Genomic DNA, 25,363 nt, shown 5'->3' on the forward strand with positions numbered 1-25,363 from the left:
AACCCCGCAGGCAGCGAGACGAGCGCTCGGGCCAGTTCTCTGCCCCTCGCCCCCCGCGGGGACCCTGCCCGCCCCGCTGACCGGCCCCACGTTGCCAAATAGCTCAAATGCTTGTCATATTTGCGGTCGCGCGACTCCGCGGGCTGTGCACGCGCTGCACTCGCCGCCGCCTTTGTCACCAGCCGCTTCGTCATTCGCCTGAGCGCTTCTAGAGTGTGGGGGGCGTTACTAGTGGCAGTGGTGGTCCTCAGGCCGGAGTGTCTCCTTCTCTCTCTCCTCCTCTTTCAGCCCGTCCTTACGAGAAAATAGGGGCGCGCCGGCCCGGGAGGGAGCTGGGGGCGGCGCTGCCACCCGGCGACCCCTGCGCTCCGTCGCCCCTTCCTACTCCTCCGGCGGCCGCGGCCGGGCTCGGCCTTTATCGCGCCTCCCGGGACCGCGGGGGAGAGGCGGGCCGGGGCGGGGCCGGCGGGGGCGGAGCCGGGCGGCGAGGGGCGGGGCCTGCGGCGCCGGGGCCCGGAGCTCGCGGGAGGCTCGCGGGCCGCACGTCACTCCTGCACGGCGAGTGCTGGAGCACAAGCTGCCGCTCGCTGGGTCAGGGCGCCCCCTCCGCCCGCCTCCCGCTTCCTCCTCTGCTGCCCGCCGCCGCCGCCGCCTCCACCATTGTATAATGCTCGGGGAGCGCAGGCAGAGGACGGCAGAGTCTTAGCTTCGGCCTCGCCTGCTGCCCGCTCCCCGGCGCCACCCTCGGGCCCCTGGAGCGGGGCACTCCGCATGGAGCTGGAGTAGCTGAGGAGTGGGCGGAAACCCCTCCTGATGCGTTAGTTCCCAGGTGGAGCTGCATGTGGTAAGTTCTCCCGGCGCCGGGCTGGAGGGGATCCGCGGGAGCTGGCGCTCCGGGTGGATGGGGGGCGGTGTTGGGACTCGGCCAGGGCCGGCCCTGAGGGCGGAGGAGGGGCCGGGCGCCGCCGCGGGAGGGAGCCGGGGACGGAACAGGTACGGGAGGAGCGGCCCCGGCCCCGCGCTCTCGGACCCCCGGCGCCTGCGGGCTGAGCCGCTGGGGGCAGGGCCGGGGTCAGGAGGGGGTCGGGAGCTGGGAGAGCCGAGCGGCGGGTGGGGGCGCCTGGAGCTGTCGCCTCTACAGCTGGGATGTGTGTGCGCGTTGTGGCGGTTGTGTTGTTGTGAACATGCGAGACTTTTTAAGGCTCGGATTGCTGGCGCGAAGGCTGCTTCACTTTTGAGTTCCGTGGCCGGGTTTGCATCCAACTTGCTGTAGTGCGTTTTTGTGAATTTCCCGGTGTTTTTGTTTATGTCAAAAACGTCCCTTTCCACCCTCTTTTCGCCCATGCCCAAATGAATTGATTTGGGATCTATATGTATATTAAACTGAACGTCTCGTTGGTTTTTAAGTTAGAAATCTACAAGTCATCTTGGTGGTAACCGCCTATGACTGAAAGGGAGGGGGCTGAGGGGAGCCAGCTGTCCCAAGCTCTAGACTTTGTACCAGTAAGACAGGGGGTGTCGTCACAGGGCCACTGCATGGAGAGAAAATCGTGTTTTGTTTTGTTTTGTTTTTTTCTTGGCTGTAAGTTATCTTACCTTTAGCAGAAGTGGTAGTAATGGATTGAGAATGGGAGTCGAGTTTTAGGTTTAGTTTCTAAGTTTCACGAAAAGATCAGGTATAGTTTGCATTGGAATAACTTTTTGCTTGCAAGCTGAGTCGTTTCAGGAGGTAGAAAGTAAATTTTCACAGACACTGAATGGGGAGGACAGTCAGCAGAGTGAGACAGCCAGCCTCAGACCACAGCAGTTTTTATTTGAATCGAATCGGGCAGCCCCAGTTGGTCTTAGGGGAGAGAGTACATGTTTTCAAGCTTTGTTCATGAAATACGCCTTTTGATTTCCCAATATATGTTAAGAAATATCCATAATGTGTGTAAAGAACCTAGAAGTTGTAGTCACCAGTAGGATTCCTGAGGCCCTAAGTGTTCACAGTAGCTTTTTGTAATTAGAGACTAGTCCCTGACAAGAGTGATGTGGGCTTTTGGCTTCGCTCCGCCCCTGAAGGACCGTCCACCTGAGAGCGTCTGGGCTGCTTGGCCGATGGGGGTTGGGGGGTAGTTGCTCAGCTCAGCAGAAGGCATGTCTCACCCTGGCAGCTCCCATCCCTCCCCCTTTTTATAGCAGTCTATTCTGATATGAGTGTGCTAGGGTGTGCTGTGAAGATGAAAATATCCATCCTAAGATCCCAACTTCTGGAGTGAACAAGAATAGTTTGTTTGTGGATCTCTGCTTTTCTGTTTATTTTTTCAGGGTTTTTTTTTTTTCTTTTTATTTAAAAGAGACAAATACTTAAAAGTTTTCCTTTAGCTTCATCGACTTCCTTAGAGGTGTATTATATGTTAATATAAAATTTTTATGTCATTCTTTAAGTTTGGAATCCTTTAACAATTTTTTTTAACTTCTTTCACCCCCTAATTAAAATGTACATAACCATGTTGTTCTCAGATGAGAAATTTTATTTTGGATTTTACATCCCCCAACCCCCTTTTTCCTTAACACCCGGCTCTTTTCCTTACTTCATTAAGACAGGTAGGGGAGAGGACTCACATTTTGTAATGCCAACCAAGTGTATGTATGATAGGAGGTGTCCTAGGGAACGGTTTTATTGTCAGGCGAATGTCACAACATCTTAGGTAACAGCTGCTCAAGCTTGTTTCCCTTGAAGAATTAAGAGAAGGATATTAATTCAGATTTAGAAAATCTTTACACTTCTATTTGCTGAATTGTCCCTCTTTAAAGTTTTTGTATTTAATTGAGAAGCTAAAATATGAATTTTGCCCAATTGCTACACACTGAATTATTACTGATAATGAGCATAGTAAAATAGCACATTTTGATATTTTAAAACTCATTCAAATTTGTGTGGCGACTGATAGCCTATGGCATCTGCTATTTTAAACAGGGTTCCAATGGCAGAATAAGTTACAACACTACTTTAGAAAGGCACACACATGCATCACACACAAAAAACATTACAAAACGTATGAAGGCAGTTTGAAGATGTTCGAATGCAAATACATAAAAATTTCTATCAATAAAAGTAGCATGCTGCAAGTTATCAGTGTCCACTTATACTACAAGTTTACCCTCAGACAAAATATTTTACATTTTAGTAACTAAGAAAGGTGAAAGCTGGAACAGAAACTTGGAGAGGTTTCTTTTGCTGTGGTTTCTTGTTAAAGAGCACCGAAAAAAAATATGAAGCTTTATTTTATATTTCACATATATCAACAGAATCAAGACCACTTTGTCAATATTACCTATGGAAAAAGCTATGTATAGATAGGAGTATTTGGGACCATGAACTTCAATTCACTCATAGAATTTTTAAAGCTTTTTGGCAACAGAAATTTTGTATTCAGTGTCATGGCATGTCCTATAGGAAATAGCTCTAATTGCAGTAGTTTCTTGGTACCTGAGAGAGAGAGCAAGCACAGGCGCTGTCTCTGATTACTGAGTCCAAAGATCAGGTGTGTACTGAAGGCACCAGAAGGCAAGCTCCAGTTGACGTGAAAATGGCCTTACAATAAGGGTGACACCAGCTCTCATAGGTCTTTCTGTTAAATACTGACTAGCAAAACATGAAAATCTAAAAGTGCCATGGCCACTTTATATGCACAACTCATATATTTTGTACCTATTGTTAATAATTATTCATTAAGCAATTGATAGAAATCCATAAGCCAGGACTCCTGTTGAAGAAATGTGTGCCCATTTCATTTAATTTTAGTATGTTTGAAGGAAATGGCTACTAATCTAGAAAAAATGATTGTCTCAAATGGCCGGTGCAGTTGGTATTAAAGGCAAACTTCTGCCCTGTGTGCAGATGCTGGGAAACCCTTATGAACAGAACTGTCCCCTGGAGCGTCCGTCACTCATTGTGTGGAGCAGTGTCTTTCTCCATTAGCCCTGTGTGGCAGTTCATTCTTTGTATGAATCTGTGAATGGCATATGTCAGCCCAATAAGACGACATTCCTATTCTGAGTAATAAATAGACTCCTTGTTTTTTTTTTTTTTTTTTTTTCTCGGAGATCACGAGACAAAACAGGATTGGCTGTCTAAAAATTTTCTTTGAAATACAAATGAAAATTTCAAAGTAAAATCATCACAATATATTTTATAATATATGATTTCTAATAGGACAGAACAGATACTGCCAGTTTCAACAAGCACCACATATAGACAGCACAAACTCTTTTGAAAATTCTGCCCTCTTTGTGGTCTGAGGGATCCCAAAGCTGGAAAGACCCATTTGTCTTTTCCCAGAATCCTCTGTCCCTCATCTGAACTTAATGCTAGGATTCTCTGAAGTAAACCCCACAATTTGATTGATCTATTTTGGAAACCCAGGATCACCTAAGCTGTATTCTGCATCCATTGCAGTTTTCAGCTCAGAATGGAGTTGGCATCTGTGCTCCTGGCCGGCCTCTTCTTGTGCTTGCACACTGTCTGGCCAGAGCTGGCCCCTGCCTCCCCACAGGGACAGCAGATCAAGGGGTGTATGTGCCCGGCCCACCTCCACCCTGAGTGGAGAGTGGACTGAGCTATGCGGAGGCGTCGGGTGGGGGCTGGAGGGGAAGAGCAGAGGATAGATCTGGAGCCGACTGTGCAACTGCTACAGCAGGTCTGACTAGTTTGAGGTGCCCAAAGGCAGCTTTGTTTTTCTAGTAACTCCAGGTAGCAGCAAACTTCAGTTCTTAAAACTCATTCATGTCTGCCTTACTGTCTTTTTTGTCACTTTACAAAAACCTGTGTCTTTGCAGAATTACAAATTAATTCTAAGCTTTTTTCCTTTAAAAACCTTCCTAGGCAGTTAACTGAAAAGAAGCTAAGCATTTTCTAAGGACTTCCCCATAGAATAGTAAAGGGGAAGGGATTCTGGCTCTTAAAGACATGATCTATGTCTGTATATTCTGTATGTCCATATGCACACACCTGATGTTTAACAGTGGGCTGAGTGAACTGTTGAAGAAAAGTAAAATGTACACTTGAATAGACCATGGTCAAAACCACTGAATGATCAAAAGTCCCTTGCTCCAGATCAGCCTTTAGCGCTTTGCTTGCCTCTGCTCCAGCCGGCTGCTTATCATTCCATGCCATGCACTGCAGCTCCTGGGGTTTGGAGCAGGCCTGCTAGTGTACCCCACCCTTGTGTTTAGAAGTGTTGCCCAAGTTAAACTCAGAGAATCTGAAAGTCCCAAGGTCATCTCTACACCAGAACAGGTTTGCATAAAATCCTAGTCACGCTAATGAGATACCGAGCTGGCAACTGCTTTAAACTGATCTTCCTGTGTGGTTATCCCATTTTATAATAGGTGATACAGATTTGCTTTTCAGATTTATTTTCTACTTTGAGGGGACATCTCCCTGTCCATCTGTACCTCTTCTGTGTCTTCCATGCTATCAGAGAAAACCAGTCTGCCTGAGGAATTTGGGTGCTATGATCCAAAGTGGAATAATTTTTGCTCTGTCTCTGCTTCTCAGGAACTTGGTGGTCTTTTCTGAACTTTTTAAGGCAAACTAATTTTGTTTTAGTAGTTTTACCATGTCCAGAAATATAAAATGAAGTATGTTTCACTGGCAGTGGTTCTTAGCTGTCTGACAAGTAGTTGGTTTACAAATTAAAAATTTGATTCTTCAGGTGGTTCCTGCCTTCTTCAAAAACTCCAGAAGACAGGTAGGATGAATAGAGTGTGAGGGGTGGCAGGCTGGGGAGGTTGAGGAAGGCTTTCCATGAAGACCATTGAAGGTAATTGAAGAATTATGAAGCATTTTCCTTAGAAAATAAATAGTTATTACATTTAGTGTGGTACTCTGATTATTTTTATTGTATTTAAGTGACTTAGCTTAAAGTTCAGTGAGCCATTCATTATCAATGCACAGAAGTCCTTGGGAAGATATACGTTTTATCTCAAAATAGTCCCAAAGTAGTTATTTTTTAATGGCTGCCATATTTACAAAGTATCATTTACTCCCCTCAAGTTTAGTTTGTATCCTCATTGCCTTTTTCTTTGTAAAATTATTTTCTGTGTGTGAATTACTGAAGTATACGATACAAAGTTTAAATTGTCTTTGTAAAATCTTAATAGCCTACCTAATTCTTAGAGGCAACTAAATTAAACATTTGAAACATGTAGATTACTTACATGAGACAGGTATTTACATAGAATAGTTATTTCCTGCCATTTGCATGTCTCAAGTATATTTCTATTATTCTGCACCTCAAATTTTTGTACTCATGTCATGTTGCAGAAATGTGATATTGTTCTCTAAGGAATCCAGGTTTAGGCCATACAATACAATGTTCAGTTTTACACAGTAAGTAAAAGAAACAACATTTCTCTGGTTTTCCTCTTTGGACTGCACGGATAAGTTATAAGATGAAATATGTTCTGTATTTGTAAGCAATATTTTAAGTGATTCTTTTGTAGTAATGAAGCATCCAAATTTGAAGGCATGAGTAGTTTTTATTTTTTAACTTTTAAGAAACACTTCTTTTGAAGCATTTCTTGAAGTAGCATACTTTATTTTTATTCCTTAGTTTTATTCAGTGGCAAATAGTTGTCTAACTAATAAAACCTACAAGGCCACCTTCGGTTTTAACTAAGATGTAATTTTATCTTTCACAGAATTGTTCTAAAACCTTCTATTTCCCTGTTTTAGTAAGACTTACATGTATCTTGAGTCTTGAGGGTTTTTTGTTTGTTTGTTTGTTTGTTTGTTTTTTTTTTTTTTTTTTTTTTTTTTTTTTTTTTTTGAGAAGGAGTCTCACTCTGTCACCCAGGCTGGAGTGCAGTGGCCAGATCTCAGCTCACTGCAAACTCCGCCTCCCGGGTTTACGCCATTCTCCTGCCTCAGCCTCCCGAGTAGCTGGGACTACAGGCGCCCGCCACCTCGCCCGGCTAGTTTTTTGTATTTTTTAGTAGAGACGGGGTTTCACCGTGTTAGCCAGGATGGTCTCGATCTCCTGACCTCGTGATCCGCCCGCCTCGGCCTCCCAAAGTGCTGGGATTACAGGCTTGAGCCACCGCGCCCGGCCTGTTTTTGTTTTTTACACAAAAACTGTCACATACTTTTGGCAAAGCCTTTCCTTCCTACTCTAAGCCCCCCACCCCCTTGACATTGTTTATTAAGGGTCTCTAGCGTGAGGGAGAAAAACAATGTATCTTTAGGGAAAAGATGCTACAGGAGGATTGAAACAGAATCCCATCCAAGCAATTATAAATACAGGAGAAAAAAAATTTTCATTATGCTGGAGAATGGGGGTTGGGCAATGCTGGCTAGCCTTTACTAGTAAAGCACTTAATCTTATGGGAAACATTGTCAAATCTGAGAATTCCTTACCCTAATGTTAATGAGGCCTCAGATTCAAAATGCTAAAAACATCGTATTCTGACACCAAATTATTATGAAGTAGCATCACAATTCAAATGATTATAATATATATGTTTATACTTTCCAATTTTCAAATGGGGAGACTCATTATAACATTTCATCTATTATGAGCATTATTATTGAATGTACAACATCATATAACCTGAACTTGTAATTTAAATAGAAAGAATTTCAGCAAGTAGTTACACATAATAATCTTGGTTCATTATCTCCCTAAGGTTAACTGTGTTACATTTTATAATTAAATGGCCCCTCCCCAATGTCCTTTCTGAAGGGTTTTCCCAAATAACTGCCTGAAGTGCTATCTGTTCAGTATGGAGATAATTTATAGTTATTAAGACGTAGCAAGTAGGCTTAGTAAAGGCATCTATACTGGTAAAAGTCTTAGCCGAATTTATTGAGACTCATTGTTTTATTGGGAGCCCATGTTGGAAGCCCCACTGGAAATTCTGAACTGCTGGTTTCTCCACATTCACATCTCATGACTTGGGTGTGTGTTTGTTGTTGTGTGTTTGTTCTCATTTCAGGAATCCTCCAGGGATTCTAACCATGGTTTTTGAAACATCAGTGTTAACTTTTACATACAGGGAAACAACTTTTCCTATACACAGTACTTCCAGAGTTTGAACCATATCATAATTTAATTTATTTTGGCCTTGGAAAAGCTCCCAGCTTGCTTAGCATTGTTCTGTGGATACCTGAATTTGAAAACAATCTTGAAAATATATATACTTTGAGAGCTGTAGGTAGAAATGGCAGTGAAGAATCAGACTTCTGCGCTCCTTGCTGCTCGGCTGCGCCCCCTCGTGGCTGGATGTGATGTGCTGTCTTGCAGAGTTTAAAGAGTTCCAACTTGAATTGGGCGTGCTTGTTTACATGGAGCAGTAATAGCTTTCTTCTGTGTGAAAAAAAAAACCTATCAAATTAATATAATAGTTTTTCATTGGGGTGTGAGTAATTTATTGTGCTTATTTTTATATGTTTTAATTTTAAAAATATGTATTGGCGTGTTGTGGTTTGTAACTTTTTATTATGGAAAATTCCAAACACACTCAAAAGTAAAAGCGAGAGTACAATGCCCTGCCTTGTACTTATCAGCCAGCCTCAGCAGGTATCAACATTTTGTCAAATCTCGTTTCATCTACATGGCCAGGCTTTGGGTTTTTTGTTTGTTTGTTTTGGAGTATTTTAAAGCAAATTCCAGGCATCAGAGCATATTATGTTTTTGTTAACTTCAGGTTAAAAACTGTATAATTCTACTCAATCTTTTACTTGAATTAAGTGTGCCATTCCCAAGTAATCCTTTTTCTTTATAAATTAAAAAATTCCTTAAAACTGAGAAAACAAATAAAGCTTTTTTCTTTCTAATTTTTTTTTTAGATCGAGTGTACCATACTTTTAGCCAGAATCCTTAGGTAAAATAAAACAATTGACAGCATTCTCATTGTCCTTGGAAGAAGGTGATTGGTGTCCATAGCTTCATAAGAGTTGGGATTAAAACTTAAAATTCCCAGCTGGCAGAGGAACCACTGAGACAGGATATTAGAAACATTTTATACCACTTGACAGTTATATTCTAAAAAGCCTATTTTCTTTCCAGATGTGTACTAACAAGGCCATAATTTAGTCTAAAGAAATATTTATTTGAAACATTCCCTCCCAGAATTTGACTACATTTTGCTTACTAAATGCAGTTGTCAACATTTTTAAAAATTATTTTACTAGGAGAAAAGATTATATTTGACAAACCTCCAGTATTGGAAATTGCCTTCAATTTAATAGAAGCATGTAAAAATCTGAGAGGAGAAACTAGAATTTTAAAAATTTGAACTTCAGAAAACAACCCCAAACAGTAAAAGTTGTTTCTTAAATTTACTTAGGGCTTGACTTCCTGGTCGAATTTCAGTGTATCGTCAGGCTTCCCCGCCCCCTGCCCTTTTCTCCACTGTCAAGAAAGCCAGGATTGCTCCTGCAGGTCTTCGTCAAATGCAGGGTCTGATCTTGCACAAACAGCCTAAGTTGCGTTGCCCTGCGGGCCCCCGCGCGGCCGGTGCGCAGCGGGAGAGCCGGGAGGAGGCGCCGGCAGCAAACAGTGGTATCGGGTTACAGGTTCAGAATATCGCTGGAGCACTGGTGACTGGCTTGATCTAGTGACTGGCTTTATAATTACATTGTCGATTTGTTAGGGTAGGCTTTGTCTTCCTTACCAATTAGCATGGATGTTACTGCAGGGGCCTCAAATTCTGGATGAGCTTTGGTTTTTTGTGTGTGTGTTTTTTAAAGCATCCCAATCCATAGAACTTCATGGGTTCTGTTACTAATACTCCCTCTTGTCTTTGGGCATCCTTACCCTGTCTGTAAATAAGCCAGAGACGGTCTCTCCCTGTTGGAATTTTTGCCCCTGTTTCTGCCCACTCCCCTGGGCCAGACGCAGTTGTTTTGGGGTCCGAGGTCTACTTTTGATCTTTGGATACCCCAGCACCTCCCCGCACCTTGCTGGAGGGAACAGCCCACATCCCGTGCCTGCTGCAGTGTCAGGACACACGAGGCCCGGCTGAGGATGCGCCTGTTTCTCTTAGCTTCCTTTCTGATTCTGCCAGCATCATCCACCACTGCAACCTTTTCAGGGCAGCCTCTTTGTTTTCGCTGGTGTGTTTTCTTGTTCCTTGAGGGAGGAGGGTGTTAAAAGCCTGGACATGATCAGATTTCTTAGTCCAGTGTGTTGTTTAAGGTGTAATATTTTAAGTGTAGAAAGTTGTCTAAGCAAATAGCTTCCCCCAATTAGGATCGGGCTTCTCCTTCCTGCTCAGAAGTTGCTGTGTCACACTAGGACAGCAGCCTGGAGGCAGAGCACTGGGGTCCTCAGCGTCCCGCCCTCAGGCTGCTGGGAGGTTCCCTTTTGTCATGAACAGAGGCTCTCCCACTTGGATGCCTAAACACATTGGAAGGCCAGCCTGTGGAGTGAGGAGAAGAGAAACAGCATATTCTGTGTTTCAGAAGTTGTCTCAAAACAATCCTGGCCCTACTTCGAGCCTCTTTTCGGCTCAGAAGTCTGCCACATGCCCAGCTAATTTTACCAGGGGCACCCCTTTCTTCTACCACCACCGCCAAGAGACACCAGGAGAATGAATGTGTTTCCACTTAGGGCTGTGGGCTTTGGTGGCACAAGATGTCAGGGGAAGGGAAGGACGGCTGCCAGCCTTCTCATAAGACAATTGCCACACGTCTTCTCTCAGCTTTTTTCTGACAAAGAAGTGGGTGCATGAGGGCAGATCACTACTTTGAGCGTTGGCATTGGGGTAAAGGCCTCATCTTCCTTGTTTTAGCGTTAGCATTGGCACCTCTGGACGCGTCAGCAACCAGTGGTCACACCAGCAGCCATATGGGACAATGTGTCTGATGAGGTTAGGGATACAACTCGTTAAAGCTCCCCTTTGAATTAGGAGCCTTTTTCCTGAGAGCTGTTAGCTAGCGTTTTGAAAACGTTCCTGTTGAAGTATAGCGTGCATGTGGAGCCGTGCAGGATCCCGCGTGTGCAGGCCGGTGACTCATCACGAGGCAGGCCCCAGCTGCGCTCTTCACCCAGGTGAGCGGCAGAGCATGACCAGCTCGCCCCACTAGCCGCCGGTACACCACGGCAGACACGGGAGTTCAGTGTTGCCTTGTTACCTGACTTTTAAAACAACATACCACTTAATTGTGAAGCCTGCTGCACTCTTGAGAAGAGAGCATACAGAATGTCTAGTTGTTGCTGTTTCCCAAAAGGAAATTGGAAAAAGTTCTTGAAAAGGTGCACAAGGTACAAACCAGTTGGGCTTCTAAGGCGATGCTTTCCTGGGTTCCCCATCTATCCCCCCACCGGGTCAGGGTGGTGCCGAGCTGCACAAGCCCCAGGGGTGCAGGACCAGGTGTCTCCACTCAATCTTTGATTCCTTTTTGGTCACAAGATCAGTCACACCTTCCCCAATTATTTCCCCTCTTAAGAATTTAGAACTAAGCTGTCAACTTTGACCCCCTTTTAAAGTCCTTTTGTGGCATGAATTCGCTTTCTCCAGACACTGAGTAGAAAAGTCTATCAAGAGTTTTCCTTCTGCCCGGGCTAATGACAGTCATTTGGGATGAATCAAGTTAAAATATAATGCAGAGTTTTACATCTATGAAGACTTTTGCATCTTTTTTTGATTGGCACAGAGAAACCCAGCAAGCCAGTCTTCATGGGCTGAGGAGGGCTCCCTGTGCAGGCCTCCTACAGCCCCCGCACTGCCCGCAGGGTCTGTCGAGGGAGCTACCAGGATGCTGTGATGTCTGCAGAGGCTGGGGTGAGCCTGCAGGTTAAAGCAGTAGTTTTTGTTGGTGGTGGTAGGATGACAGAAGCTGTAGTTTGGAAAAGTCGATTTAATAGTCTCACTTAAAAAAACATAACATTTATTTTGACAGTTCAAATAACATTAAAGGACAGTAATTTTTTTAAAAAGAGATTTTAAAGAGGTGTAGCTTTTAAATAGTTGGAAAACATTGAGCTACAGATAACTTTTTCTGATTCATCTTTTAAAAAATTGTTTGCATTTTTTTTTTGCAAAATGTAGTAGTGGGAGTTGTTACTTACTCTTTTAAACGTAAGTACTATTTCAGTTCCTTTTTGGGCTTTGGATAAGATCCCACCGCCATCACTTTAAGACCCCAGCGAGGAGAATCTGGGCCCCACTGGGCCAGTAGGATCTGACACATCAGTTTGAGAACCTGAGTTTTGTCATTAAAATTGAGTTTAAGACATCTTAACTCTGCATGCAGTGTTTTGTTTTCTAATATCAGTTGTCAGTTACTATCACAAAAATGCTGTTCATTCCTTTTTGCCCTGCTAAATTAAACACAAATAAGGAAGGCCTTGGGAATCAAGATTAACTGAATAAAGATATCCTCTGGCCTAAACTTGAAATGGCCTGATGAGGAAAAGAAGAAACGGTAGTTCTCAAAGTTAGGTTCCCAGACCAGCATCACCTGAAAGCTTGTTGGAAATGCCGATTCGAGGGCCCCTCCCCAGACATGCTGAAGGAGAAATATGGGAGGTGGGGCCCAACCGCTGGTGCTTATCAGGCCCCCAGGTAAGCCTAAGGCTTTCCCGTAGTTGAGAAGTGAAGGATGGGAGAGTGGCTCACAGAAGAGCTTCTCAGCTGGAGCTTTCCTGCCTACTCTGTATCTCAGCTGCTGGTGCATTGCGCGACCCTGATCCCACCCTGTAAAACCGTTCAACTTGGAGGTCTGTGCAACCCTCCCATTCCTCAGATCCTCCCTCCCAGACACAGTTCTCACTCAAGGACACACACACACAACTGTCTCTGTTTTTACAGTGCTGCCCTGGCTGCCTCTTGGTGTCTTTCCTCATTATTTCCACTTACCGTTCGTGTATTCGGTGACTATCTACGGAGCATCTTGTGTTGGAGACTGCCCTATGCTGAGGGTACAGAAGTGAACAAAACACACACACCGTCTGTGCCCTGGGGGGCTCACTATCTTGAGACAGGAAACAGATACGAAGAGACAGTCCTACCTTAAATATAAATTTAAAATAGGCTACGAATCTATTTCCACTGGTCTCCCGGCTGCCCCCAGCCCACAGTAATCTCTCAGATTCCTTACGGTGGGAGTCACTCAGATTCTGGAATTGCAAAACCCCAAAAAGTCAAGTCATTCAGGCACCTGGTCCTCTGGTCCTTTGACTTCTGAGGACACGTCTAGTGAGTGACATTTGTTACTTTTGAGCATCTGCCCAGATTGTAGCTTTTGAGGGCGGGGTCCTTCCTAATGAAAAGTTGCACAGTTGAAAACTAGTTTTGGTGTACAGAGTTGTGTTTAGTATGAAATTTCCTGGAAAACTCCAGAAGTTTTCATTGATGTCGCTACCTGTGAGTTTTGTTCTTTATGTTTGAAACTTGGTGTGCTGCAGTTAATAGTTGCTAAAATTAATGTTTAGAAAACCAGAATGCTAGGAATTTGTTTCTGAAAAGTTTATTGGGGAGGGAGGTCCTTTGATCTCAAACCTCATGTTAAGAGCCAATGACTATTCAGTAGAAAAGTGGCTGTGGTTAGTTTTAGGCCCCTTGGGGTGGGCAGAAGAAGGAGGAGCACCCACATGATTCCTCCACGTGGGAGTCTCCAGCCCCACCCTGGAGCTCAGGGTCACTTTGGGTCTTTGTCTGGAAAAATTGGGTAGAAGGCATGGGTTTTTTAGGCTTTGGTCTTCACCAGCCAAGGGAGGAGATGAAGTGGAGTGTCAAAGCCCTGGGGTGACCTAGGAAGCCAGTGGGTCACAGGCCCCCCTTTCGTGAACTCCAGGCCCACCCTCCACAGGAACCACAGCACCCCCTCCCTAGAGTTACCTAGACGTCCTTAGCGAGCTCCTGCTACTGCTTCATCTTCAAGTTGCAGCCCAGTGAGGCCTTTTTGAAAGGTCCCTTGCCTCTCCAAAGGGAGGTTAAAGAACTATTGTTATTTTCTTAGAGTGCCTGAGGAAAGAGAGGCTTCTGAGGAGCTAGGAGCTGGGCGGACCCTGACCTTGGCCAGCCTGAGCCAGGCCCTCAGAGGCCCGGAGGGGCTGATGCTCCTGGCTTCTTGCCCTCTGGTTCTTGAGGGCATGTCGTGTCTTTTCTCCTTTAAATTGGGCCCTGCGTAAGGAGGTGGTTGTTACACAAAACCCAGAGAGTGAGAGTTCCCACTGCCCTCCCTGTCTAGGAGTTGGAGGCCTCTTCTGAATATGCTCATTGTAATGTTACTGCAATGTGTCAGGCAAACTTAAGGAAAATGACTTCACTTTTTATTATGTTGCATTGTATTCCTTTCTGTAACAGCTTAGATAGAATTAGGATTAAAAATTAAGATGATAGGCATTTTACAGTCTTACTGGGTGTGTGGAGTGAGTTTTGCCTTATAATACAAAATAGAGAAATGGTGGCAAACCTGCCTTGAGGTACACTCCCTCAGGGGTCCTTATTCACACCTCTGAAGCGCATCCAAGATTTGGTGTGTGTGTCTGTTCCTGCTGACAGATTTTGCTTACCGAGCCCTCTGCCCTCCCCTTCCAGGCAGCATTACAGATGTCTTATCAGGCTTTCTCTAAATCATTAGGATTAGCACACAGCTCTGGCCAGCTGGATCATTCTAATTGGAAATTAGGTGCTTCTCACATTGAAATCCTTCTGAAAATATCTCCAAAGATCTCTTTCAGCTATGGGAATTCTACTAAATGCCTATGGTCATGCCTATTGCATGACCTGTATACTTTTTAAATATGTGAATTCTGTAGATTCAGTGATTATTTCTAGAAAAATGCATTATTTAAAAAGTTCTGTTGTTTGTTCTAGTAACAAGTCTTAAAAAGACAATTCTGCATTGATGACTATAAGAAGAGTCTACACCATCTTCCCTAAATGTTACCTCTCCTCCAGAAAACCGATAAAAATCACTAGCTTATCACAGTGGCGATAAGCTAGTTTGTTTTCGGTTGTATTTTACGCTTACGGACAGTGCTTCTCAAGCTTCCTGTGACAAGGGGCTCTCTTGGTTCCCTGGCCCCCCAGCTCCTAGCTCCTCAGAAGCCTCTCTTTCCTCAGGCACTCTAAGAAAATAACAGTAGTTCCAGGCTGGGCCTGGAGTTCACAAAAGGGGGGCCTGTGACCCACTGGCTTCCTAGGTCACCGTGGGGCTTTGACACTCCACTTTATCTCCTCTATCTTTCATAGACTTTAGTAAGATGCAATAAAAATAATTACCATAAAATGAAATAAAAATACAAAGTTATGGAAAATGGAAGCCCCATTAAAAAAAAAATTCCATGTACAGACATACAATTACTGTGTACATTTGCTGTAAAATTTCTAAATAATGTCTCTCCATATCTCATCATGGACCAGTAACAGTTCACAGACAGGCACCATCTGTGGCCACACTTCAAGAAACATTGTTTTGGAGTGTGTATGTATCTGTGTACTCACACATTTAAGTGTGTTGCCATGATCACATTATAACATAACATAGATCTTAGAACTTTATATGAGAATTAAATGCACTTAGTAAGCTCTTTAGCAAAAGTGAAATTTTTCTATAAGTATTTAAATGCTTAAATTATAAGCAAATACCAATAGTATACTCGTGAATACAGTTATATGTTTCAAAACCCAATTGTCCAGTAGCACCTCTGATGCATGAACTAGAAAATGTTTTGCAATGTGAGATGAAACCACCTCCACTCTGATTCACCTTCAAGTTTAAACAGATACTTTAGATAGGAAATGTTCTATGCAAAGTAAATACACAAATGAGACTTTTAGCACTAAACAGTAGGAAATATGTCTATCACATGGAGTATTAGAGAAACCAGCTGTTACTATCATAACCTTTCTTGCCCTGGAGAACAGTTAATTACTGGACTGGTCATTGTGATTGACAGCCATTTTTTAAATGTTAACAAAATGAGGGGAAATGTTTCATGCAAGCAACTCCACATTCTTCGTAAGCATGAACAGATCTCAAGCCAGTTCTGATGTTGATAGGTCGCAGCTTGTTCATCTGTCTCTTCTGGAGACTGAGACATGAGGTAAGATGGTCTCAAGTGGCAGGCTCCATGTCCACCTGTATACTGGCCTTGAGGGCAGCATGGCCTGCTTTCTGACAAAGTATGAGAAAGAAGTTCTGTGAAGTTTATATTCCGTTTAGCCTTATTTCTTTGGGACGAGACTTGAAATTCAAAATGGTGATCAGGTGCAGGAGGGTATGTTTAGCCTCTTGAAGGCCAGGGTATTCACGTGGGGCTCCCCACTGGGCCTGGCCAAGTGCCTACGACAGTGTAGATGTGGAGAAGTTAATAGAGGATTGAATGAGGTGTGATCAATCAGCTGAAGCAGTTCATTAAAAGGTAAGTGGCATTTAGAAGAGAAATTGGATAACTACAAAGCAGTTGCCTGTATATGAAGACATGAGAGCGAGTCACACTGAGGACAGGATTAGCAGGAGTCCCTGAGAATGCTGTAGCGGGAGACGGGGATGGTGAGGGAGCAAGCATGGGCCCGGCTTCATTCGAACCATGATCCTTGCCTGAACACCAAAAGGCAGATTTCTTGTTAAATGGTTAGAAAGTGAGGTCTTTGAGCCAAAGGCTAATGGACTTGAGATTGTTCTGTTTAGACAGTAGATGTTCTGAAAGGAGATGGTGATCTTGGAGGGTCGGAAGGACCACTCCCCAGAAGGTGACAACCAGAGGACAAAACGTATTCAGTAAGGCCAGAGCAAGAGAGGACAGTCTGGCCTGTGAGCAGCAGGCGAGGTGGGGCAGGAGTTCCTCGCTGCAGTTTTAAAATTCCACCCATTACCAGATTCTCAGGGTCTGAGATACGAGGTCATGGTTTCTTCAAAATACGCATATATCTCTAGAATCACAGGAGGTATTTTGTTAGGAAATATGTCAAGTACCCAAACAGCAATGCTTATAATCAGAGTTAATTACTTTAAAATTAATCCAGTTGTCTTCAGGCATAACTATGCATGGATGAAATTAAGCCAAGGCAAAACTTAGACTGGGAAATACGCATTCCTCCACTTGATCCGACAATGGAAAGTGGTGGCGGCTCAGTCACTGTGGTCATTTAACACATGCGCAGTGCTTTATCGCATGTCACCAACCAGGCAGAAAGGCTCTATGCTTAATGAGGAAGGAAAAGCATTTTGAAAGCATACACAGTTCTACCCAAATTATACATGTTCCCTTTCTTTAACTTGGTTCTTTTAATCCTTTAAGAAGTGCTCAAGCTGTAATCTATGACACCTATATCTGTTTAGGTCATAGCGTTGTAAGTGTTTTCTTGGGCTTTAAAAATAAATCTACTTGGGGGAGGGAAATTGAACCTGCATGATAATCTTAGGCATGCGAACACAAGCACATGAGCTGAGAAAGTCAAAATCATGGTTTCCATGGTAACTCTTAACTTGTCTGTGTCGTACACATTTCTCAAGAAATACACTCACCAGACTACCTAGTGATAAAAATTGTTCCACAGGCATACAAAGGTGGATTTTCTAACTCTCTCGTATTGTAAAAGGTCTTCCTTCCTCCCACCCCTAATTAATCCACATGTACTTGTAAATAACCCTGGGCAGGAAACTGAGGTCCAAGTCCTGCCCTCTAAATTGGTCTCTTTTTTTATGGTAGAAATCAGCTTTCATGTGATTAATGCCATTTCCTCCCTTTCCCCTCTGCAGATTTATGTTGGGTAAAGGAGGAAAACGGAAGTTTGATGAGCATGAAGATGGGCTGGAAGGCAAAATCGTGTCTCCCTGTGACGGTCCATCCAAGGTGTCTTACACCTTACAGCGTCAGACTATCTTCAACATTTCCCTTATGAAACTCTATAACCACAGGCCCCTGACAGAGCCCAGCTTGCAAAAGACCGTTTTAATTAACAACATGTTGAGGCGGATCCAGGAGGAACTCAAACAGGAAGGCAGCCTGAGGCCCATGTTCACCGCCTCCTCCCAGCCCACCACCGAGCCCAGTGACAGCTACCGAGAGGCCCCGCCGGCCTTCAGCCACCTGGCGCCCCCATCCTCCCACCCCTGCGACCTCGGAAGCACTACGCCCTTGGAGGCCTGCCTCACCCCAGCCTCGCTGCTCGAGGACGACGATGACACGTTTTGCACCTCCCAGGCCATGCAGCCCACGGCTCCCACCAAACTGTCACCTCCAACCCTCTCGCCAGAAAAGGACAGTTTCTCCTCTGCCTTGGACGAGATCGAGGAGCTCTGTCCCACATCTACCTCCACAGAGGCGGCCACGGCTGCGATGGACAGCGTGAAAGGGACCTCCAGCGAGGCTGGCGCCCAGAAACCCGACGGTCCTCAAGAGAGCCGCGCAGATGACTCAAAACTGATGGACTCTCTGCCTGGGAATTTTGAAATAACGACGTCCACGGGTTTCCTCACAGACTTGACCCTGGATGACATCCTGTTTGCTGACATTGATACGTCCATGTATGATTTTGACCCCTGCACTTCCTCATCAGGGACAGCCTCAAAAATGGCCCCTGTGTCTGCCGACGACCTCCTCAAAACTCTGGCTCCTTACAGCAGTCAGCCTGTCGCCCCAAGTCAGCCTTTCAAAATGGACCTCACAGAGCTGGACCACATCATGGAGGTGCTTGTCGGGTCCTAAGACCCAGGGACCCAGCGACTGTGCCCACCCAGACCCCAGAGCGTTCCCATAACCCTGACAATTCTCCACACTGTGCATGCACCCTTGCTTGCCTTTTTCAGAGAAAGAAAATTTTACAACAGGATCACACTAGTTTTTGCTTTGAGCAGAGTTGGAGTGCCTTCATCCAAGTATGACCACTTGTAATACACTTTTTTGAGTGGTTCCTCAGAGACCTACTACCCTGGTTTAGGAAAGAATCCATTCGAAGACAATGTTGCAATGTTGAATGACAAAAATAAACAGTTCAAGTGAAGCACAAGGATTAAGTTGGGAAAGCTGTAAATTGCATGTGCATATTTGTCTATTTTTTCTATAAGTTTTATTGCAAGAGGTAAAGAAAACTATATATATATATATATACACACACACACACACATATATATATATATATATATCTTATTTAGATAATCTCAGTACCTTTTCTGACATTTTCGCCCTGTATAGGTTGACTTGGCAATTCGGCCTTTTTAGAGGCATTAACTACTCGTAAGTGTTGCATTTACATGGCTGTTTAGAAAACTGCTGCCCAAATTTATTTTATATTTTTGTACAGATTCTGCAGTTTATGATATTGTTTTTCTAAAAACAAATGCTGTTTATACATATGAGATAGCTATTTTGATAGGATTTGCTCACATAGTTCCTGCAAACTTCAGATGTACAAGTTGCACTTGTACTTTTATAGAGTTGTAATGTTTTATATGTGTATGGTGCAAGAGAAAATTGGATCAAATCAATCTGCAGTTGATGTCCCCAAATGCAAACACAGGCACACACGCACACACATATAAATGCACACACACAGCGCTTTAAGAAAGGGCCAGGTGATATCACACCCAAATTTCACAAACACTGACCCCCTGGCACCAACACCTGCCAGTACTGTGACTTCCAAAGCCAGAGCCACATGTGCTCAGCAAACTTGCATTAAGCAGTTGGCGGGAGATAGCTGTGGAGCTGGGGGTTTAAGTGATGGTTCTCTTTTGCTCCCTCTTTTGAGGGTAGAGCTACCATCTTAAGAGTGTATTTATGCCAAGTTTGTGCTTTTAATTGTTTTTATTTTGTTTTTTAATGAAAACCCAGATCTTTCCTTTTTGGCATAATTTTTATGATGGCCTGAAATTTTACATTCAAACAAAATTTTATGAAAAGCAACCAACTTCTTCATGGAACTCAGCCCTGTTGCAATGCTTAGGGCCCTTAAAGAAGAAAATCTCCCCAGAAGGCATCCATCAGTTGCTAAATTGTCTTCTGCAGCTTCCTTTCCTTAGAGTTTTCCTTCTGTTGCTAAGAGCTGAAAGTGGCATCTTCATGATCACCACAGTGAGCTTGGCTCACCTCGGCCGGCCCGGGATGCACTCTTACAACATGTGTGACTCTTGAACCTGGATTTCATCACATTACGTCACAGCTTCCCATCTGGTTGCTTTCCTAAATCAGCTACTTTACACTTGTCAAGGCTGTTTTACCCCAAAACTCAGACAGGACTTTCTATGCATGTTTTCCCTCCCGCCCCCAATCTCCACCCCACCCCCAACCCCCACCCACCTTATCTCCCAGGACACACTTGAGAAGCAGCTTTTTATTCCTAGTGGTGTACATGTAATTTTAAACAGTTTGCAATGTATCATGCTTGTTGCCGAAACTGTTTATGGCCTTCTTGTTTCCGTTTTTTCTTTTCTTCCAATGGTACTTTAGCTGTTGAGTGCAGGTTACAACCTATATTGTTATGCAGATGGCTTCTTTAGGAATAACTTTTATATTTATTTAAAAATGTTTAAATTATGGGATTTTGTTTTGTTGTTGTTGTTGTCGTCTTTGTTGTTGGTCATTTGTCACTATTCAGTCACCTATTCTGCTCACTTCTTGCCATGGATCAAATTGGGTCTTTCTGGCTAATTAAAAAAGACAACTTTATAAAATGGCACTTTAAGCAAGCCATAGATAGTTTTATTTTTGTAATGCACATGGCAAAGCAAAGATGTTTGTGATGAAGGAACTGCTCATCTAAGCAAAAGATTTGAGTGTGATATGATAAAGTCTTTCTACATTCTAATTTCTTCTCCCACTTGAATGTGTTTTAAAGGCTAGTTATCAACTCAGTAGAGCAGTGAGAAACTGATCAAATTGCACTTGTTCTCCTACAAGCAACCTCCACGCAGACACCTCCTACTGCTACAGGTGTGTCATTTCCTTTAATAGGACCAGGGACCATGCAACTGAGGTGAGGGTTGTAGTCGATGCTTCCAGTGTCAGTGTGCCTGTTAATTTTAAGAGCTTTCCTTTCTTGCAGAGTACAAGTCTGCCCAGATTCCATGCTTTCTATAACTGGAGGACCCGGCAAACCTGCCACATGCTGCACACATCTACCTACATACACATATACAATAGTATTGATGATTCTGAACAATAACAGGGTACAACAGTTGGTTTGCTATTGTTAGAAAGTGATTTACAGTAACTTACAACAACTGTACTTTTGTTGGATTAGCAAATCATGTGTTTAAACAAATCCTGTATGTTGGGCAACAGTTCAAATAAGCACGGAGAAGTGTTGCCCAAACTTGGTTCTCTGACTCTCATGTATTTGTAAGGCTGGGCTTCAAAATCAAAACAAAAACCCCAATAACAGCAGGCAAATGCTTTTTAACTCTGACAAGAAAGACATGGAAAATTAGCAGCCCATTTTCAGAAAGATCAAAATGATCTAGGGTTCTAATTGCCTTTGCATCCTATTCTTACAAAGTGATGTCCCAACAGGGAACAGTAGGAGCTGGAGTGGGATCTCCAAGTCTCAGTTTGAGTGTGGGATGTGCTTCCAGCAGTGCCTTCCCTTTTATGAAAGATATCACACAGCATCCAGGGCCAGGCAGCTTGAGGTGCCTTCACAAGAAAGCTGAGCTGGGGCTGGGAGAGGACAGTTATTGACAGTGATGTGCAATGAAGTGACAAGATGAGAGCAGAATCGCAAGAGCTTTGAATTTGAAGTGAGTTTTTTTTCCCCCATAAGTTATTTATTCCTTTTTTCTGTGTAAATATATTTATTTTACTGTGGAGCGCTAACATCTGGATCGTAACATGTGCAGAATGTATGGTAGGAATGTATTCTCTTGTAGGAATGTAAATCTGTATTAAAAGGGGGTCCAAGCCAGGCCCCCGGGTCTTCTCATTGTATGCACAGTCCGCATTCATTTTTACTCTTCTCTAATATGGGTCTATTTGAAATATGCAAAAGGTATGGATGAGGAATGTTTTAATACCTCCAAATTTTTAAGAAAAGCATCAAAGGGTTGATATTTTTTAAAGTTTTTTTAGTAGCACTTTCTCTGGATGACAGAAGGGGCAACCACATGGGCACCCTCATTCATACCAAAGGGTGAGCAGTGGCCAGAGCCTCCTCTGCACCTCTCGAGTGTCTTTACCAATTGAGCTTTTTATCGCCATAGCCCCTTGGAGTGCCCCAACTGCCCTGAGGTCAATCAAGGAAAATTTCTTAATGAAATAAGCTCCAAAGAGCCAAAGTATCAACTTACAGATCGTTTTTAAAGCTTAAATTAACCACCTTTGCGGTAAACAATGAATTATGAATACCGCAGGGCAGCCTTCTTAAATGACAGATGTAAAAAAAGTAATAAGAGACTCTACTTTGTGCAGCGATTGCTAGTCTACTCTATAGGAATTGTCTTAATTTGAAAACCTTGCTGTTACAAATTGGACCTTTATACGTTTTCTAAAAACAATGAAAAGAGCATATTTAACCTTTTCTGGCTGTAAATGGTTACCTTCCTGTAACTGCCCCGCACCTGGAGGCAAGGAGTTGTGTGCGTCCTGCTTATGTACAATTGTTTTCAGTGTTTCTAAGAATGAGTCTGAATGGTTCTTGAAAATTAGCCATGATCAAATGCTATTGCAGACGAAGCCAATAAAAAGTTGGACTTCTTTTGGGGATAACAAGTTTGGAAGAGAAATGCAGGCCATATGTGCGCATGACCGAGATTTTGAAAAAAGATGTACATAGTGACATGTTTGGTGCATGGTTTTTGAGGAGGGCTTTTGTCAAAAAGGAGGTACAACCTTTCCCCCACAGACCTGAGAGCTGTGCCTTTTCTATGCAATATTACAGACATTACATCGGAACCCAGATGGCTGTATTCACATGTAGGTTTGGGCTGTAATCTAAACAATTGGACAGATTAAATGTACATGGAAATGAGCAGTCTTACTTTTGTAGTTTTATATTATACAATAAACAGTTAAAAGATGAGAGAGGCATGCTTGCAGTTTTCTTTTGATGGGAACTCAGCCAGCTTATTTGTGACGATGTGCTCACGTTAAGCAAAGTCCAGCAAGAAAGAGCAGCAGGGGGGCCCTGAAAGAGTGGGTGCTATTGGTCTTCCTGAACCCTCCTGGTCTCAGGAACTACCCTTCTCTCCTGGGTTTCCTCCTGCTGCTTGGACCCTTCTGGACCTTTTTCTCACATCTGTGCCCCAGCTCTGTTTAAAACATTGTTTCTTCCAGGATTTGGCCCATGCCCAACTCTTCACTGAGCCTCCACTCCTGCTGCTGCTTGCTTTCCCAAGGCGATCTGATCCACTCTGGATTCTCAAAACTGGTCTCCAGCCCCTGCCTCTCTCCTGAGCTCCAGACTTCAGTATCTACCAAGATTTGCTCCCTCACGCTCGGGGCGCCTAAAGGGCTCTCATTTCCCCCGGGGACTGATTCTTCTGTGGGCTCGTTGTCTTCAGCACTCTGCTCCACACAGTTGCCCACCCTTGCGGCCTGTTCCGCAGTCCCAGCCATGTCATTCCCTCTGCTGCCTCTCCATCCTCACCACAGCGTCCCCATCTCGGACCCTTCCTCCCTCCTTGCCTCTGACCGCCGTACCTGCTTCCTGACCAGTGTTCCTGCCGTGATCATCTCTCTACCATCCCTGATGCTGGAGTTGACGTTCTAAAATGCCAGTGGGTCACGTGATTGTTGCACATCCTCCAGGTGTACCCCCTGATTATACCATCTGAACCCTGCCCCTGCTGTCTTCCAATGGGGAGTGCGGGAGACCCTGTGCAACCTCCTTGGCTGCTGGGCTGTCTTGGATGGAGTCATGGGATCTGGCCTCACCTGGCCTGGGCAGGCTTTTATTTTGGTGTGGTTGGGCCACCACACCACTGGCAAGGGAAAAGGGCTGGATGTGTGAGGCCTGGGAAGTGGAGATTCAGCTCAATCAGCGGTGGAATGTGGAGTGGGGTGTGAAGTGCTGGGGAGGTGTTAGGGGCTGAATTGTTTCCCCCAAGAAGATAGGTTTCAGTCCCTCAGAATGTGACTTTAATTTGGAAATGGGGTCTTTATACAGGTAATTAGGTTAAAATGAGGTTATTAGTGTGGGCCCTAATTCAGTGGCTAATGTCCTTATAAAAAGAGATTTGAACACATACACGCACGCAGGGAGAAGGCCATGTGACAATGGAGGCAGAGACTGGGGCGGGGGATCTACAAGCCAAGGAGCACTGAAGATACCAGCAAACCACCAGAAGGCAGGAGAGAGGTGTGGGACAGACACTTCCTTACGGCCCTCAGAGCAACCAAGCCTGCTGACACCTCCATCCCGGACTTCTAGCTCTAGAAAAATAAATTTCTGTTGTCCCAGCCACCCAGTTTGGGACACTGTTTTAGCAGCCTTAGCACACTGATGCAGGGGCAGAAGAACAGGGCGAGCACTTTCCAGACACCCCGCAGAGATAAGCACCAGGCAACTAGGACGGAGGGTCCTTTCAGTAGACTGGTTTGTATCTGGAATTAGGAGCATCTGCTATTAATTAATGATAAAACTTTGGCAAATCATTCAATCTCTGTATTTATGAGGATGAGATAAAGCCGTGGCTCCCAGAGCTCTTTGAAAATGTTGACAGTACAATGAAAATGCAAATTATGAATATCTGTCCTCATGCCTAGAGCTGTGCCCAACATATGGTAGGCACTCAAAACGTTTGTTGAATGAAAAGAAGAAAAAACAATCTTGCAGTTCACCTTTCTTTACAGAATGAGAGAAGCCCAGCACTCAACATCTTTCTTGTCTGGGTCCTAGGTTCACTCCACCGTCACCCTCGGGGTGTGCTGCTTTGCCAGCACGCACCAGCGGCCTGCCTCCACGTGTCCTTGCTTGCACCTTCCCCTTCTGCTTCTGGAAATTCTGCCCGTCATTCCAAGGCCAAACTCAAATTCCTGTCCACGAAGCCTTCTCTGCATGCCCAGAGTCAAAACCAGCCTCTTCCTCTTCTGGGCTTTCGCAGGGCTCCGTGCGTCTGCAACTGCACTTAGCAAGTTCTGCCGCGTCTTTGGATTAGCTGTGCAGTTTGTTGCCTCTGTACCCCCAGTATCCTTAAGAGCAGCAACCCTGTGTTGTTTATGTTTGACAGAGGTTGGCAAACTGCAGCTTACAGGCCAGATCCTGTCCACTGCCTGCTTTTGTAAGAAAAGCGTTGCTGGAACCTGGCCAAGCTCGTGTATCTGTGTGTTGCCCTGTCTGCTGTCTTACTACGATGGCAGAGTTGAGTAGTTGCAAAAAGACCACATGGCCCTCAAAGTCTGAACTGTTTGCTATTTGGCCCTTTACAGAAAAAGTTTGCCAAATCTTGATCTTTGCAACTCTCCCAATACTTAGCACAGAGTCT

At 44.3% G+C, this 25,363-nt stretch overlaps 1 protein-coding gene across 2 annotated transcripts in view; it reads left to right on the forward strand.

Moving 5' to 3' along the window:
* The window catches only part of SERTAD2 (SERTA domain containing 2), a 121,731-nt gene extending 98,772 nt beyond the window's left edge, over window positions 1-22,959 (forward strand). The window contains exons 1-2 of one of the 2 annotated variants that reach the window (XM_010355831.2): window positions 538-844; window positions 17,705-22,959. In XM_010355831.2, the coding sequence (XP_010354133.1) occupies window positions 17,709-18,653 (945 nt within the window). In that variant the 5' untranslated portion in view covers window positions 538-844; window positions 17,705-17,708 and the 3' untranslated portion in view covers window positions 18,654-22,959. Of the gene's footprint in view, window positions 1-537; window positions 845-17,704 lie in introns of those variants that run through there. The other variant, XM_030921135.1, reaches the window with a different exon arrangement.
* The last annotated feature ends 2,404 nt before the right edge of the window (window positions 22,960-25,363 follow it).

This window comes from Rhinopithecus roxellana, chromosome 17 (genome assembly GCF_007565055.1).
Source record: "Rhinopithecus roxellana isolate Shanxi Qingling chromosome 17, ASM756505v1, whole genome shotgun sequence".
Classification (NCBI taxonomy): Eukaryota; Metazoa; Chordata; class Mammalia; order Primates; family Cercopithecidae; genus Rhinopithecus; species Rhinopithecus roxellana.